Source organism: Chiloscyllium punctatum, chromosome 12 (assembly GCF_047496795.1).
Source record: "Chiloscyllium punctatum isolate Juve2018m chromosome 12, sChiPun1.3, whole genome shotgun sequence".
NCBI classification, from domain to species: domain Eukaryota; kingdom Metazoa; phylum Chordata; class Chondrichthyes; order Orectolobiformes; family Hemiscylliidae; genus Chiloscyllium; species Chiloscyllium punctatum.
In genome coordinates, this window is record NC_092750.1 from 17,356,204 (window position 1) to 17,369,845 (window position 13,642).

A 13,642-nucleotide genomic window follows, 5' to 3' on the forward strand; every position below is an offset into this window, starting at 1 on the left:
ACACAGTCAAGCTTGGCACCATCTGACACAATGCAAAAAAATTCCACAGGTATGTTCTGTACACAAAAATAAAAGGACAAATCCAACCCAGCCAATTACTGCCCCAGTCTACTCTCAATCATCAGTAAATTGATGGAAGGTGTCATCAATAGTGCTATCAAGCAGCACCTGCTCAGTGATGCCCAGTTTGGGTTCCACCAGGGCCACTCACCTCCTGACCTCATTTGGTTCACATGGACAGAGCTGAATTCTAGAGGACAGAGGAGAGTGACAGCCCTTGACATAAAGGCCAAGCGTGATATGAAAGAGCCGTGGCAAAACTAGTGTCAATGGGAATTGGGGGGAAAAACACTGGTTTTCGTCACACCTGGCACACAGGAAGACACTTGCAGTTGTTAAGGTCAGTCATTTCCGTTCCAGGACATTTCCACACAAGTTTCTTACATGCAACGATTCCATCTGCTTGATCAATGACCTTCACAACATCGTACGGTCAGAAATGGGCAACATTTGCCAATGATTGCACAATGTTCAGCATCATTTGAGACTGCTTCAGTATCTAAAGTGTCCATGTCCAAATGAAACAAGATCTGGACAAGATCCAGACTTAGATTGAATAGTGCTTAAAAATGTGTTGCTGGAAAAGTGCAGCAGGTCAGGCAGCAGCAAAGGAACAGGAGAATCGACATTTCGGGCATAAGCCCTTCTTCAGGGATGAACGTGGCTGAAGACCTTCAGGGCAGAGGAGATGACCTGGGGGGTGCAGAGAGAGGGGGACTCACCGAGATCCTTGTAGAGGGAGGAGGAGAGCTTCTTCAAGGAAGGCATCCTTGCAAGAAGATTCGCAGTAGGTTAAAATCAACTAGGAGAAAGTGAGGACTGCAGATGCTGGAGATCAGAGCTTAAAAATGTGTTGCTGGAAAAGCGCAGCAGGTCAGGCAGCAGTAAAGGAATAGGAGAATCAATATTTCGGGCATAAGCCCTTCTTCAGGAATGATTGAAAAGTGACAAGTAATATTGCCTGGCATTTATGTGCTGTGAATGTCAAACTTCAATAAGTCACAGTCACTCTTACCATCACTGAATTCCCCACTCTCAATACCATGGTGGTTACCCATTGACCAGCAACTGGACTGGACTCTCCTCAAACCGAATGCTGACGAGAGCAGGTCAGAGGCTGGGAATAATGCAGCGAGTAGCTCACCTCCTGACTCCAAGGCGTGTTCACCATCTATAAGGCAGGCCAGGACCCTCCCATTTGCCTGGATGGGTTCAGCTCTAACAATCAAGAAACTTGACAGCATCCATGACAAAGCAGCTGCTTGACTGTTCGTGAATGTGGGGCTATTCAGGCCCATCACCACTGATGCTCAGTAGCAGCAGCGTGTAGTATCTATAAAATGCACTGTGGGAATTCACCAATGCTGCTTCAAAAGTACTTTCCAAACCCATGTAGAATGAAAAGATCCCCTCCATTTGACAGAACATCTGACTTGGAAATAACTCATCACCCTTTCACTGCATCAAAACCCTAGAACATCTCCATAAGCGCTCTGGGCGTACTTACACAACATGGATTCCAACAGCTCAAGAAAGCTGCTCACCACCAAACGATGCATATCAACCCACGAATGAAAAAAAATGATTGCTCCAATAACTCTCAGTAAATGAAACCCGCATAAAAAGCAGCAATGTTTATGTCTTCTTGTGTGTGTCATCACAACAGCACACTTATCAAACACATAGATCAGTATACAAGAAATATCCACTAAGTTGCCTGCAGAGTTGACTTACTGCTCTGCCAGACTCTCCAAAGTCTATTTTCAGGTTTCCCATAGCTTTGATGATGGCCATGATAGACTGGATGGTGTTGCTGTATACCACAGCTTTGTATTGTCTACATTCTTCTTCTGAGTATCCATCCTCGTGGATAATCCTATAAAAATCCAAAGAAGAAACATTTCAGTTCCACGTAACTTTATTACACCACACAGACTGACTGTAGCATCCATAGAATCATGGGCCTTGCACTACCTTCTAACTGACTTCTAATATAATCAGTCAGTCTTTGACACTACTGCAACGGTCATCTATAACATGTGTTATCTTAAAGCTAAAAGTTTCAAACCAAACAGCATGGATAAAAAGCAACACAACTCGTTCCATGATTCAAAATTGAGAAATTTTGTTTTAGGAGCGAGCACTGCAATGTAGCTCCACATCTAGATGGTTTTAAAGAGGTGTTTTAATTGACATCCTCTGAACATTCATCTAGAGAGTACACATTGATCACGTAACTTAAGGAAAATGCTCCAATTTATCAAGAGCTGGCAATTCTATCAGTACCAGCCACCTCACTACACTCCCTCAGTAGGGCACAAAGCAAAACACACTGCATCTCCACTAAATCTTTAAAGTTTGAGAACAGTGGCGTATCAGTGAAATGTGTCTGTGGTGAAACAGAGAAACACATAAAAGGACCAATCCAATCAACCACCAAATAATGATTTGCTTAAACAAAATCATACAAGTGTACTTTGAGCTTTCGTATATAATCCATAAAACATGAGATTTTATTCTGGACTCCAACCAAAAGCAGTTTGCTTGATAGAATGTCATATCTCTGTGCTCCACATCTATGGTGTATCAAAAGCATGAAAAGTATATGAACAGGGTATGTAGTTGGATGGCTTGAGTGTGTGGAATACATTGAGCACCCTCCTAGTTAGCTCATTTGGCTGGATGGCTAGTTTGCAATGCAGTGTGATGCCAACACCATGGGTTCAATTCCTGAATTGGCTAACGTCACCACTAAAAGTCTCACTTTCGCAATCCTGTGTTCACCTGAGGCATTGGTGACATTCTGGTTAAACTCATTACCAGTCATTTCTCTCGAATGAAAAAGCAGTGCTTTGGACCTCTGGGATTGTGGCAACTTTACGTGTGACCATTATAAAATATGGAAAAAGATCTTGAGCACTTCATTAGTAAGTTTTGTCATTTTGCAATGTTTTGAACTGGATTAGCTTAATGTTGCGATTTGCTTTAAGGCCAAGACAGGAATTTTAGTCTCCCTTGTTGTACATCCCTGCATGTGGTTCTAATCCTTGGAAATCATTTTAGCTTTTTACACCTTCTGTATGCGTTTCCTTCACTCCAACCCCTCATGTTCACTGTGCGCGCTTGTTTAAAAGGACCCTTAAAATAACTTATACTCCTGTATTTCCCTACTGTAAACGCACCTTAAGACCGCCGAGAAATAACCTCCCACATTTGCAGCCCCAAATATATTCCCGTCACTCCGATCCAAGTGAAGGTTCTCAATGTTTGGGAATAGATGGTTCTTCAACTATTGACATTCAATGTCAGTATCAAACAAACAGTCTTAGATTGGACACAATGCATAATACAACACTAAGTTACCTCCAATCATCTAAAAACACAACATACATTGTTGATTTATTTCATCAAGAACATACTCATTGGATCTGTGGATTACTCCCACCTTTAACAATTCCTTGTTGCCTTGAAGTAACACCAAGTGGCATGATGGGAGGATCACAGACAAACCCAACATGCAGGAGTGAGGTGCCCATAAAGACCATCATAAAGTGGGTGCGCTAGTCAGGGCATAACATACTGTTCATGGACAAATGGTTTATATTCTTCAAAACATCAAGGATAATACTCACTTCATTTGCTTTACAATTGTGCTTTTCCCAGATTCTCCAGCACCTGTCAAGATAAAATAATGTAGATTGCTTTCAATAACTTGGATTTAATAATAAAACATTACAACAAAACCTCTCAAGCCTGTACACAGTCATTAACATTTTGTAGCAGGCTTGGTCAGTATTAATTGAAGCATACACTTACAAATGATGAATTGGACTGAGGCAATTTAACTGTCTCCCCATTTAGCTCACAAATGCTGATGTAGATCACATTCTGATAACACTGATGTTGGAGGGAGAAGGGAAGGGAGGAGTGAGTTTCTCTGTTCACACAGAGCATTTATTTCCTAAATTCATCTTTTATAAATAGTAATCTTTAGTAATCAGGGGGATCTTGTAATATCTGCCCATCACACGCGTAAGGGAAGACGCTTTACTGAATTCCATCTCTAGACATCATTCTGCAGGCGATTTTAAATTTTAAAAAAATTCTTAATGGAATTCAATAAAAATGTAGCTACAGAAAAGTTGAATAATAATTTGTCTATGAAATGAAACTGTGCACAACGGATTAGCATTCTTTCCCCAAAAGTAAAGGAACTTGATAACAGACACCGAGCAGTAATCACTCGAGATTAATTGCAATTCATTTTTAAAAGCGCACATAAAATGTTCATTATCCTCCAGTTAAATGGGTATCGGTGTAATAAGATACATCATACGTTAAAGTGATTCATATACAATTCACTGAAAACTACCCTTCCCATCAGAAAGAAAATCAATGGCAATGTTTTCTTGAGGGACACGCTACTTAATGGAGTTGGAAAGCTAATTATCATTGAAATATAGTAAACCAAATCTGAGGAACACCGAATGCACTAACATCACCTTCCCTTCCCTGCAAGTGTTAGGATAGCAATCAAGATAGCTGTCTGGATTGCCTTTTTTTTAAAAACCTCTCAGAGAAAGTTGGGGAGCATGGAGAGGTATGAGATCAACAAGGAAGTTTTCAAGTGTGGGACATGGAATGTGACTGGAGAAACACTGCCAAATTATAGCATGCAAGCTAAAGGGTTATATCATAATTGGTACTCAAAACTGCTGACTAATTCATTGTGGCAAGGGATCCAGAACACCAATAAATTCTGAAATATAAACTTCTGGATTTATTGAGTTGGCAATCCCTAAACTGAATTAAGCTGTCAAGTACAGAGATTGGAAATTCAAATCAACTCTGGAATTCAGTCTGATGGACCTTCCATTCATTTCATGCTCAATTCCTTTATTCATTCTCCTCAATTTTTAAAACAGTTTTGTTGCAAATGTTTTATTTATAACAATGGTCTCTGCTCCAAAACAACAACCATTACAACCCCAAAACAAAGGCACCAAACACAGTACCAAGACACATTATATAATAAAACAGAATGTATGATGCAAATTGAAATGTTGGTATTTAATATTTTTGTTTTCAACTTACATGACTCACCAGCTTTACCAAATCCTCACTGGCAACCTGCCCAACACTCTCAATAAGCCATGGATAACAATTTTACTTTCGCTATTAAGAGTCTACCTGATCTCTAAACTACCCCAAATCTGAAATTGTCTATGATAAATTTCTGAGGATTGTTTCTACTCTTATCAGATCTGCTGGAGGTTGACAAACATGGTGCCACTGTTTAAGAAGGGCAGTAAGGACAAGCCAGGGAACTATAGACTGGTGAGCCTGACCTTGGTGATGGGCTAGTTGTTGGAGGGTATCCTGAGGGACAGGATGTACATGTATTTGGCAAGGCAAGGACTGATTAGGGATAATCAACATGGCTTTGTGTGTGGGAAATCATGTCTCTCAAACTTGATTGAGTTTTTTGAGGAAGTAACAAAGAGGATTGATGAGGGCAAAGCAGTAGGTGTGATCTATATAGACTTCAGTAAGGCTTTCGACAAAGTTCCCCATGGGAGACTGATTAGCAAGTTTAGATCTCATGAAATACAGGGAGAACTAGCCATTTGGATACAGAACTGGTTCAAAAGATAGAAGACAGAGGGTGGTGGTGGAGGGTTGTTTTTCAGACTGGAGGCCTGTGACCAGTGGAGTGCCACAAGGATCGGTGCTGGGTCCTCTACTTTTGGTCATTTACATAAATGATTTGGATGCGAGCATAAGAGGTACAGTTAGTAAGTTTGCAGATGACACCAAAATTGGAGTTGTAGTGGACAGCAAAGAGGGTTACCTCAGATTACAACAGGATCTGGACCAGATGGGCTAATGGGCTGAGAAGTGGCAGATGGAGTTTAATTTAGATAAATGTGAGGTGCTGCGTTTTGGGAAAGCAATTCTTAGCAGGACTTATACACTTAATGGTAAGGTCCTCGGGAGTGTTGTTGAACAAAGAGACCTTGGAGTGCAGGTTCATAGCTCCTTGAAAATGGAGTCGCAGGTAGATAGGATAGTGAAGGCGGCATTTGGTATGCTTTCCTTTATTGGCCAGAGTATTGAGTACAGGAATTGGGAGGTAATGTTACAGCTGTACAGGACATTGGTTAGGCCACTGTTGTAATATTGTGTGCAATCCTGATCTCCTTCCTATCAGAAAGATGTTGTGAAACTTGAAAGGGTTCAGAGAAGATTTACAAGGATGTTGCCAGAGTCAGAGGATCTGAGCTACAGGGAGAGGCTGAACAGGCTGGGGCTGTTCTCCCTGGAGCGTTGGAGGCTGAGGGGCACGGATAGGATAAATAAGCAAAGTCTTTTCACTGGGCTGGGGGAGTCCAGAACTAGAGGGCATTGGTTTAAGATGAGCAGGGAAAGATAGGAGAGAGAGACCTAAGGGGCAACTTTTTCACTCAGAGGTGGTATGGGTATGGAATGAACTGCCAGAGGAAGTGGAGGCTGGTACAATTGCAACATTTAAGAGGCATTTGGATGGGTATATGAATAGGAAGGGTTTGGAGGGATATGGGCCGGGTGCTGGCAGGTGGGACTAGATTGGGTTGGGATATCTGGTCGGCATGGACTGATTGGACCGAAGGGTCTGTTTCTATGCTGTACATCTCTATGACTCTATGGTGGTGGCCATAAATTCCATGTACAGCTCCTTCAGTCACTAACTGAGGATATCGCTATCTTTCTTGGGCTTGTATTTTATTGGTTTATTTATACATATCAAAATTTCAATCTGATTGCAAGACGAGCAGTTTTTTTGTCAAGTATTCATCGAACCAACTCGAGCATAACCTCTTCCCTGCTGTTTCCCAATTTTTTTTAAACAGAATTGGAGAAAGTGATGACTGCAGATGCTGGAGATCAGAGTCGGAGTGTGGCAATGGAAAAAGACAGCATGTCAGGCAGCATCCAAGGAGCAGAATTGACGTTTTGGGCATAAACCCTTCATTTCTGTGCTTTTCCAGCACCACACTACCTTTGAATGGACTTCTCGAATATTAATTCGGAGCTCTCACTGTACCTTCTCTATGACCGTAACACTGTATTCTGCACACTGTTCTGCTGACCTGATGCACTTTGCATGGTACAATCTGCCTGTATAGCACGCAAAACAACACTTCACTCTATCTCAATGCATGCAACAATAAACCAAACTGAAGCTCATTCTGATATATACCTAACATTCTTTTTTAAAATCAAAACATAAAATCCCCTTCTCTTCTAAATATTGAATGAAAAGCAGAAGAGAAAATGTTGTGTATATAATTGAATTGAGGTAAGAATCTCCTTCACACCTTTACTAAGAGCTTTCAAGATGTTCAACTCACAGAATTGCAATGAGCACGCAGTGTCTCTAAAGTGAATCATGCTGATGCAAATGAATTACCTCGAACGTGTTTTTTTCCCTCGACCATACCGGTTAAGACCAGCATTTGTTTCTCATCCCTGATTACCCTTGAAATGAGCAGCTGGCTCAGTCACTGCAGAGGGCAGTTAATAGCAAAGCACATTGCTCAGTCTGGAGTAACACGTAGGCCAGACCAAGTCAGGGTGGCAGATTTCCTTCGTTGTATACTCAGCGGAAAGATCCGGTACATACTCCCACCCTGCACTACATATAATTACCTCGTTTCCCTGTTGAGGTATTCCTGCAAATGACAGGTAAAGTACACTGCCCAAAACATCAAAGTCTATCAGTTCTTTTACGAAACTTTTTCTCACTATTAAGTTCCTATTTTCAGAGCAAGTTTAACATGATCTAACTTAAATAAAGAATTATTTTTGTTTCAAACTATACAGCTGACATTTTTCTCTCCCACCTTCAATCTGGAGGGTGAGGGATTACAACTTCTGCATCATTAATAGCTGTGTAAACATTAAAATAAACATGAAAATCATCAAATAAACGCCCACCGCACGGTGCAGACTATGTGCTACCAAAGTACACAGCCACCAAGCAAGGTCAAGTATAATGCCCTTTTTTTTTAAATTGAGAATCAACAATAAAACATGACTCATTAGAGGATGTGCACAGAAGACAGATGTGTGCACTTCAAGGGAGTAATAAAATAGTTCTTGGCTCTACAGATTAGTTTTTTTTCAAAACAGGGAAAGTTTATCAGACACTGACACAGTCAAAGCTCACATGGAGATGCCATGTCAAATTTGTACGCATCTTGCCCTTCATGAATTCAAGGAACAGTGACCACCTACGACGGCCAAGTAGAGAACCTGTAGCATTCAGAATACTGTGACAAGGTAGAGAAAGGATAAAGAATATTTTCTCTGATTGCAACATAGATCTCCACGTTAATATTGGAGATGATTAAAATCGGATCCCTAAATAATTTCAAACAAGCAGCTGTTATGAAACCAAATCATTTCTGTGCGTTTTGAGGGAACCCAGGCATGTCAGTAATTCACACTTGACTGGGAGAACTTCAGAGTTAGAATATGGTGCAAACTTCACTGGAACATGTGAAAGATCTGCATGGTTACAAGGTTCTTAAATTGACAGTGAGCAAGTCATTGAGCCAGTGAAATTGTCCTTGCTGTAGGGCAAGTGGAAACATTGTAGATGTCAGAAATCTGAAATAAACGTAGGGTCTCACTATAACAAATCTAACTAACCATGGGGTGGTGGCTAATGATTTGATGAAAATAAATGTGTAACAATCACAGCCAGGTGAATTGTGATACAAGGCATCGATTATAAAGCAGCCTGTGTTCAGTATTTTAAATAACTGAAATTCAATTGCAAGTCTAAATGGAAATGTACCTTCCTTTAAAAATGCATGCATCAATTGTAAATCTTATTTCCACGGTTAGGCACCACAATATCTAAATGCCAAACTGCAGTGGATCTGCTGGGTAATGGAAAACACTGGCTCCTCAGAAGTTCTGCTGAGGTTACTGACCTGTGTGTACAACAGCAGCTAGTTCTGCATGTAAAGAAATGCATATTTCAATGTAGACTCTGCATTTCTAATGAAGTCTGTTCTCTTTATAGATGATGCCTGACCAAAGGAGTGTTTCCAGCATTTCCTGTTGCTCTTATTCTTAGAGAAAAAAAATTGGCATTACAAAGTAGTCCAAAGTAAAAAAAAAATTTGTGTATCTAAAAATCTACCTTTGTTGTTGCTCCAGAACCCAAACACCATGTTTAAATTGTTTCCCCGCCAGAACGTAAACCAGAATAATCCAGAACCAAGCACTTCATACTCTTAATATTTACATTACAAAAAAAATCCTTTTAACTGAGCTATGGAACATATAATGCAAAACACCTGAAAACTCATTCTTTTCCAGAATTAGAAATTACAATGCAAAACACCCAGAAATTCAATAAATTACTGGACCTAATTCTTCCCTCCTGACTATTTCAAACAATTTTCAATTTTCCTGAAGCCATAATGTTTTTCTCTCCGCTGATGCCGCAAGACCTGCAGAGTCTCCAGCATTTTCTCTTTTTATTCATGTTGTCTTCGTCCACTTGGATTTCCTACTAAGAAGCCAGAGTTTCCAGCTTCTCCAAGTCCACTCCAAGCACGACCAAGTAGCAAGTAACTTCCTATTGATAATTTAGATTTTTTACAAAAAACAATTTGTTTGTTGGAATTGGGATTCAGCTGCAGTAGTGTGGCCAACTGGAGGCACGACAATTTAGGGTAACATATACTAAAGGCCTGACAGAACATCCTGGAGATTTACTGGAATGACATGAGATGAGACTTCAGTGACACAGAGAAGTGATAATTGGTTCACCTTGGAGCAGAGGTGTATTCCATGTAGATTTAAGTTGTGCATTCAAATTGAAGCCAAGAAATAAAGAGAAACAGTTTCCAGTGACTGAAGAGTTGGTAAATAGAAAATACGGACTTTTGATGTTTTTCAAAATAACTAGCAATGAGATAAGAATTTTTTTTAAAAATGTTATCTGGAATGCACTGTAGAAAATTTAATGGAAGCAATAAAACCATAACCTTCAAAAGACAGGAATTGGTATCTAACTGACTAGGAAAACATGGAGGAGTTATGGAAAAATGCATCTGGATGGGTATATGAATAGAAGGGTTGAGTGTGATATGGGCCAAATGCTGGCAAATGGAACTAGATTAGGTTAGGATATCTGGTCAGTATGGACAAGTTGGACCGAATGGTCTGTTTCCGTGCTGTACATCTTTATGACTCTGACTCTAAAAGGCAGGAGAGCAGTAGTTCGATCACTTTTAAAAATCTGGCACAGACATGATAAACCAAATGGTCTCCTTGTGTGTTACATCATTCCACGATTTTACTTTGTTAAAATGGATAGAGAATCTCAAGATCCCCAATGAATTGAATCCCGACAGGACACAGGCTAATGTTGTAATAATACTGAACACAGGCAGTCATCTCAACATGGCCAGTGTTAAACGAGCTGGCCAGATCTCTGGGCTAACAATAGGTGCGTAGGCATCAAGCACTGAACAGTGCAATTAGCAATTTATGAAACTGTCAAGATTCAATCAATAAATGTAACTGCAAGATGGTGAAAAATCCGAGAGGATCAAAACATTCTGTGAATGTTCCCATCTCATAAAGTATAAACATTTATGGATCAGCAAATGGTGAAGGGTCACAACCACATGTGCTGGCAAAGTAAAGTAAAAGCACATAACCTCCCCACAATGAAGAGACAAACAGTGGACATAGTACCAAGCCTGCGTACAAAGTGATTTTCTGTTCTAACTCAAAAGTTAGCAGAGTGGTTAATTTAGTTCTGGATAAAACGTTATTTAGTCGCCAGAAGCGATGACTAGTAACATGTTCATGGGATCTAAATGAATGAACAGGTTTTGTGGAATGTCACATGACCCCAAGCTTACAATTTGTATTTGTAAGCTTTGCCATTAAACAGACATGTTGCATCTGTTCCTTCCTCCCACAATCCTCTCTGCCCCACCAAATCTTTCACACCATATCAAACACAATTTCCATTTACAGTGAAGTTCAAAACCCTCAGTCATAAATACAAGATAATTACTAATAAGGAATTTGGAAGAAACTTCATTAATCAGCGTGATTGTTGAATAGATAACCAGAAGGAAGTGATGAATAGATTAGGTGTGTTTAAAGGGGAAGTAAGATTTGCAAGGTGGAAAAAGGAATAGATTTATTTGCTAATCGGGTCAGATAAAGATTGATTTGGAGGTGTTGGACTGGGGTGGACAAGGTTAAAAATCTTAACAGCAGGTTATAGTCCAAAAGGTTTATTTGGAAACACTAGCTTTCAGAGCGCTGCTTCTTCATCAGGTAGTTGTGGAGCAAAATCATAAGACACAGAATTATAGCATCAGAATTGCAATGTCATGGAATGTAATATTAAACAAATTTAGCTTAATCCTTTCAGCTTTTAGAATTACCATTTTAGTTTCGGTTCCCTCATATGTAAATCCCAGAACTTTTTTAAAGTTACGTTCAAGATCATTTTAACAATAGATGCCATCGCAGGGCAGGTAATGCATTGAAGGTGTGAGGTTAAAATCTGTCCCAATGTTAGATCAGACAGATTCTATTTCTAAAGTTGGATTTATAGAATCTTACATGGATTTACGCAGTTTTGAGTGAAGTAAAATGCAATTCTGGAAGTACAAATTCACCCCACAAACTTGTGTGCGCACATGCAGAGGAGACTGAGTGAGTGCATGCATGGGGTGTGTGAGTGTCAGAGAGAGATATGTATGGTTTGTGTGTGAGAGTGTAATGGAGTACAAGTCTGTGAGAGGGTGCATGCATGGGAGAGTGTGTGTGTGGGTGGGGGGGGGGGGGGTGTATGTGTGAGCTTGTGTACGAGAGAGGGTCTGCGTGAGTGTGGGGGTCTGTGGGAGTGTGCACGTGTGTGAGAGAGTGTATAGTGCAGTGGGGTACCTGTAGTGTGGCATGAACCCAAGATCTCAGTTGAGACCATCATAATGGGTACCGAACTTGGCTATCAGCCTCTGCTCGGCCAGTTTGCATTGTTGCCTGTCTTGCAGTCCGCCTTGGAGGATGGTCACCTGGTCGAATGTCCAGAACCGCTGAAGTGTTCTCTAACTGGGAGGGAACACTTCTGGCTGGTGATTGTTGTGCGGTGTCCATTCATCTGTTGTTGTAGCCTCTGCTCAGTCTCACCAATGTACCATGCGTCAGGACATCCTTGCCTGCAACGTTGGCTGAGTCACATGAGTACCTGCCGTGTAGATGGTGAAGACTGGTGTGGACAGGAGCAGCTCCTATGGAGAGTGATAGCAGATAATACCAGCTGGGCTAAGTAACGCAGAGTAACAGCACAGAGCGAGGGCTCCTGCTCGCAACTCATCTGGCTCCATTCGCTTTTACATTTTTTTGTACTTTTACTGCTTTTTCTTCCTACTTTAAATCTACTTACCTTCCACGGAGAATGAATTTGTGCAGCACAGACAAGCCCAGTGCGTGGGAGAGCAAGCCAAGTGCATGGCAGTGAAAGTGGGTCCCCAGCATTTGCAGCAGCATTGGTAGAAGGCTGCCCCAGGTCTCAGAGCATCTGCAGTGGCAATAGGCACGGGGGAGATCGAACTTACCATTGGAGTGAGCTCGATGGAGGCAGGGAAAGCGACAGGATCATGGCTTCATTGGGTCTGGAGTGTGGCAGCGGCTGGAGGCCTGGATCAGGACAATGACAGTCGGAGATTGAACTCAATACAGGAAAAGTGAGTCCCATGTGGCAGTGAGGGAGACTCCCTGGCATCTGTGGCTGCAGTGAGAGCAGACAGCCCGAGGTCTCCCGGAAAGTGGATCAAAGCAGAGGAGATCGGGTGCTTGTAGGCAATGGAAGCCCAGCATGGCGAAGCACGATAGACAGACTGCTGAACTTTTAATTTTAATTTTCTACTTAGTACCAAGAAAGGCAGTGATTTTTAACTTTTAACTTTGTTTCTTTATTTTCTACTTTGTACCGAAGTACCTCTGTATACTTTTTGCTGTACTCATACTTCTGTACTCATGACAATAAAATCTGATTCTCAGCTATATGTCAGCCTTATAGAGGTTCACAAAATTATGAGGGACATGGATAGGGTAAATAGGCAAAGTCTTTTCCCTGTGGTCGAGGAGTCTAGAACTAGAGCCCATACATAGGTTTAAGGTGAAAGGGGAAAAATATAAAGGAGACCTATGGGGCAACTTTTCCATGCAGAGGGTGTTACGGGTATGGAATGAGCTACCAGAAGAAGTGGTGGAGGCTGGTACAATTGCAACATTTAAAAGGCATTTGGATAGATATATGAATAGAAAGGGTTTGGAGGGATATGGGCCAGGTGCTGGGACTAGATTGGGTTGGGATATCTGGTTGGCATGGACGGGTTGGACCGAAGGGTCTGTTTCCATGCTGTACACCTGACTCTCCAGTCAAAGTAATTTTACAAATATGGTTCTTAGGTGGGGGATTCTAACAGCCAGTAACTGATTTTAACACAAGTCAGATCCCCTGAAGTCCTGAAATTCAACAGCCACAGACATG

The 13,642-nt window shown here is 41.2% G+C and overlaps 1 protein-coding gene across 1 annotated transcript in view; it reads right to left on the reverse strand.

The window, feature by feature from the left end:
• The window catches only part of LOC140483631 (guanine nucleotide-binding protein G(i) subunit alpha-2), a 241,975-nt gene that overhangs the window by 126,206 nt on the left and 102,127 nt on the right, over positions 1-13,642 (reverse strand). Inside the window, exons 2-3 of the mRNA XM_072581933.1 lie at positions 3,693-3,735; positions 1,795-1,936 (exon numbers count right to left, since the gene is read on the reverse strand). Of these exons, the coding sequence (XP_072438034.1) occupies positions 1,795-1,936; positions 3,693-3,735 (185 nt within the window). The remainder of the gene's footprint in view (positions 1-1,794; positions 1,937-3,692; positions 3,736-13,642) is intronic.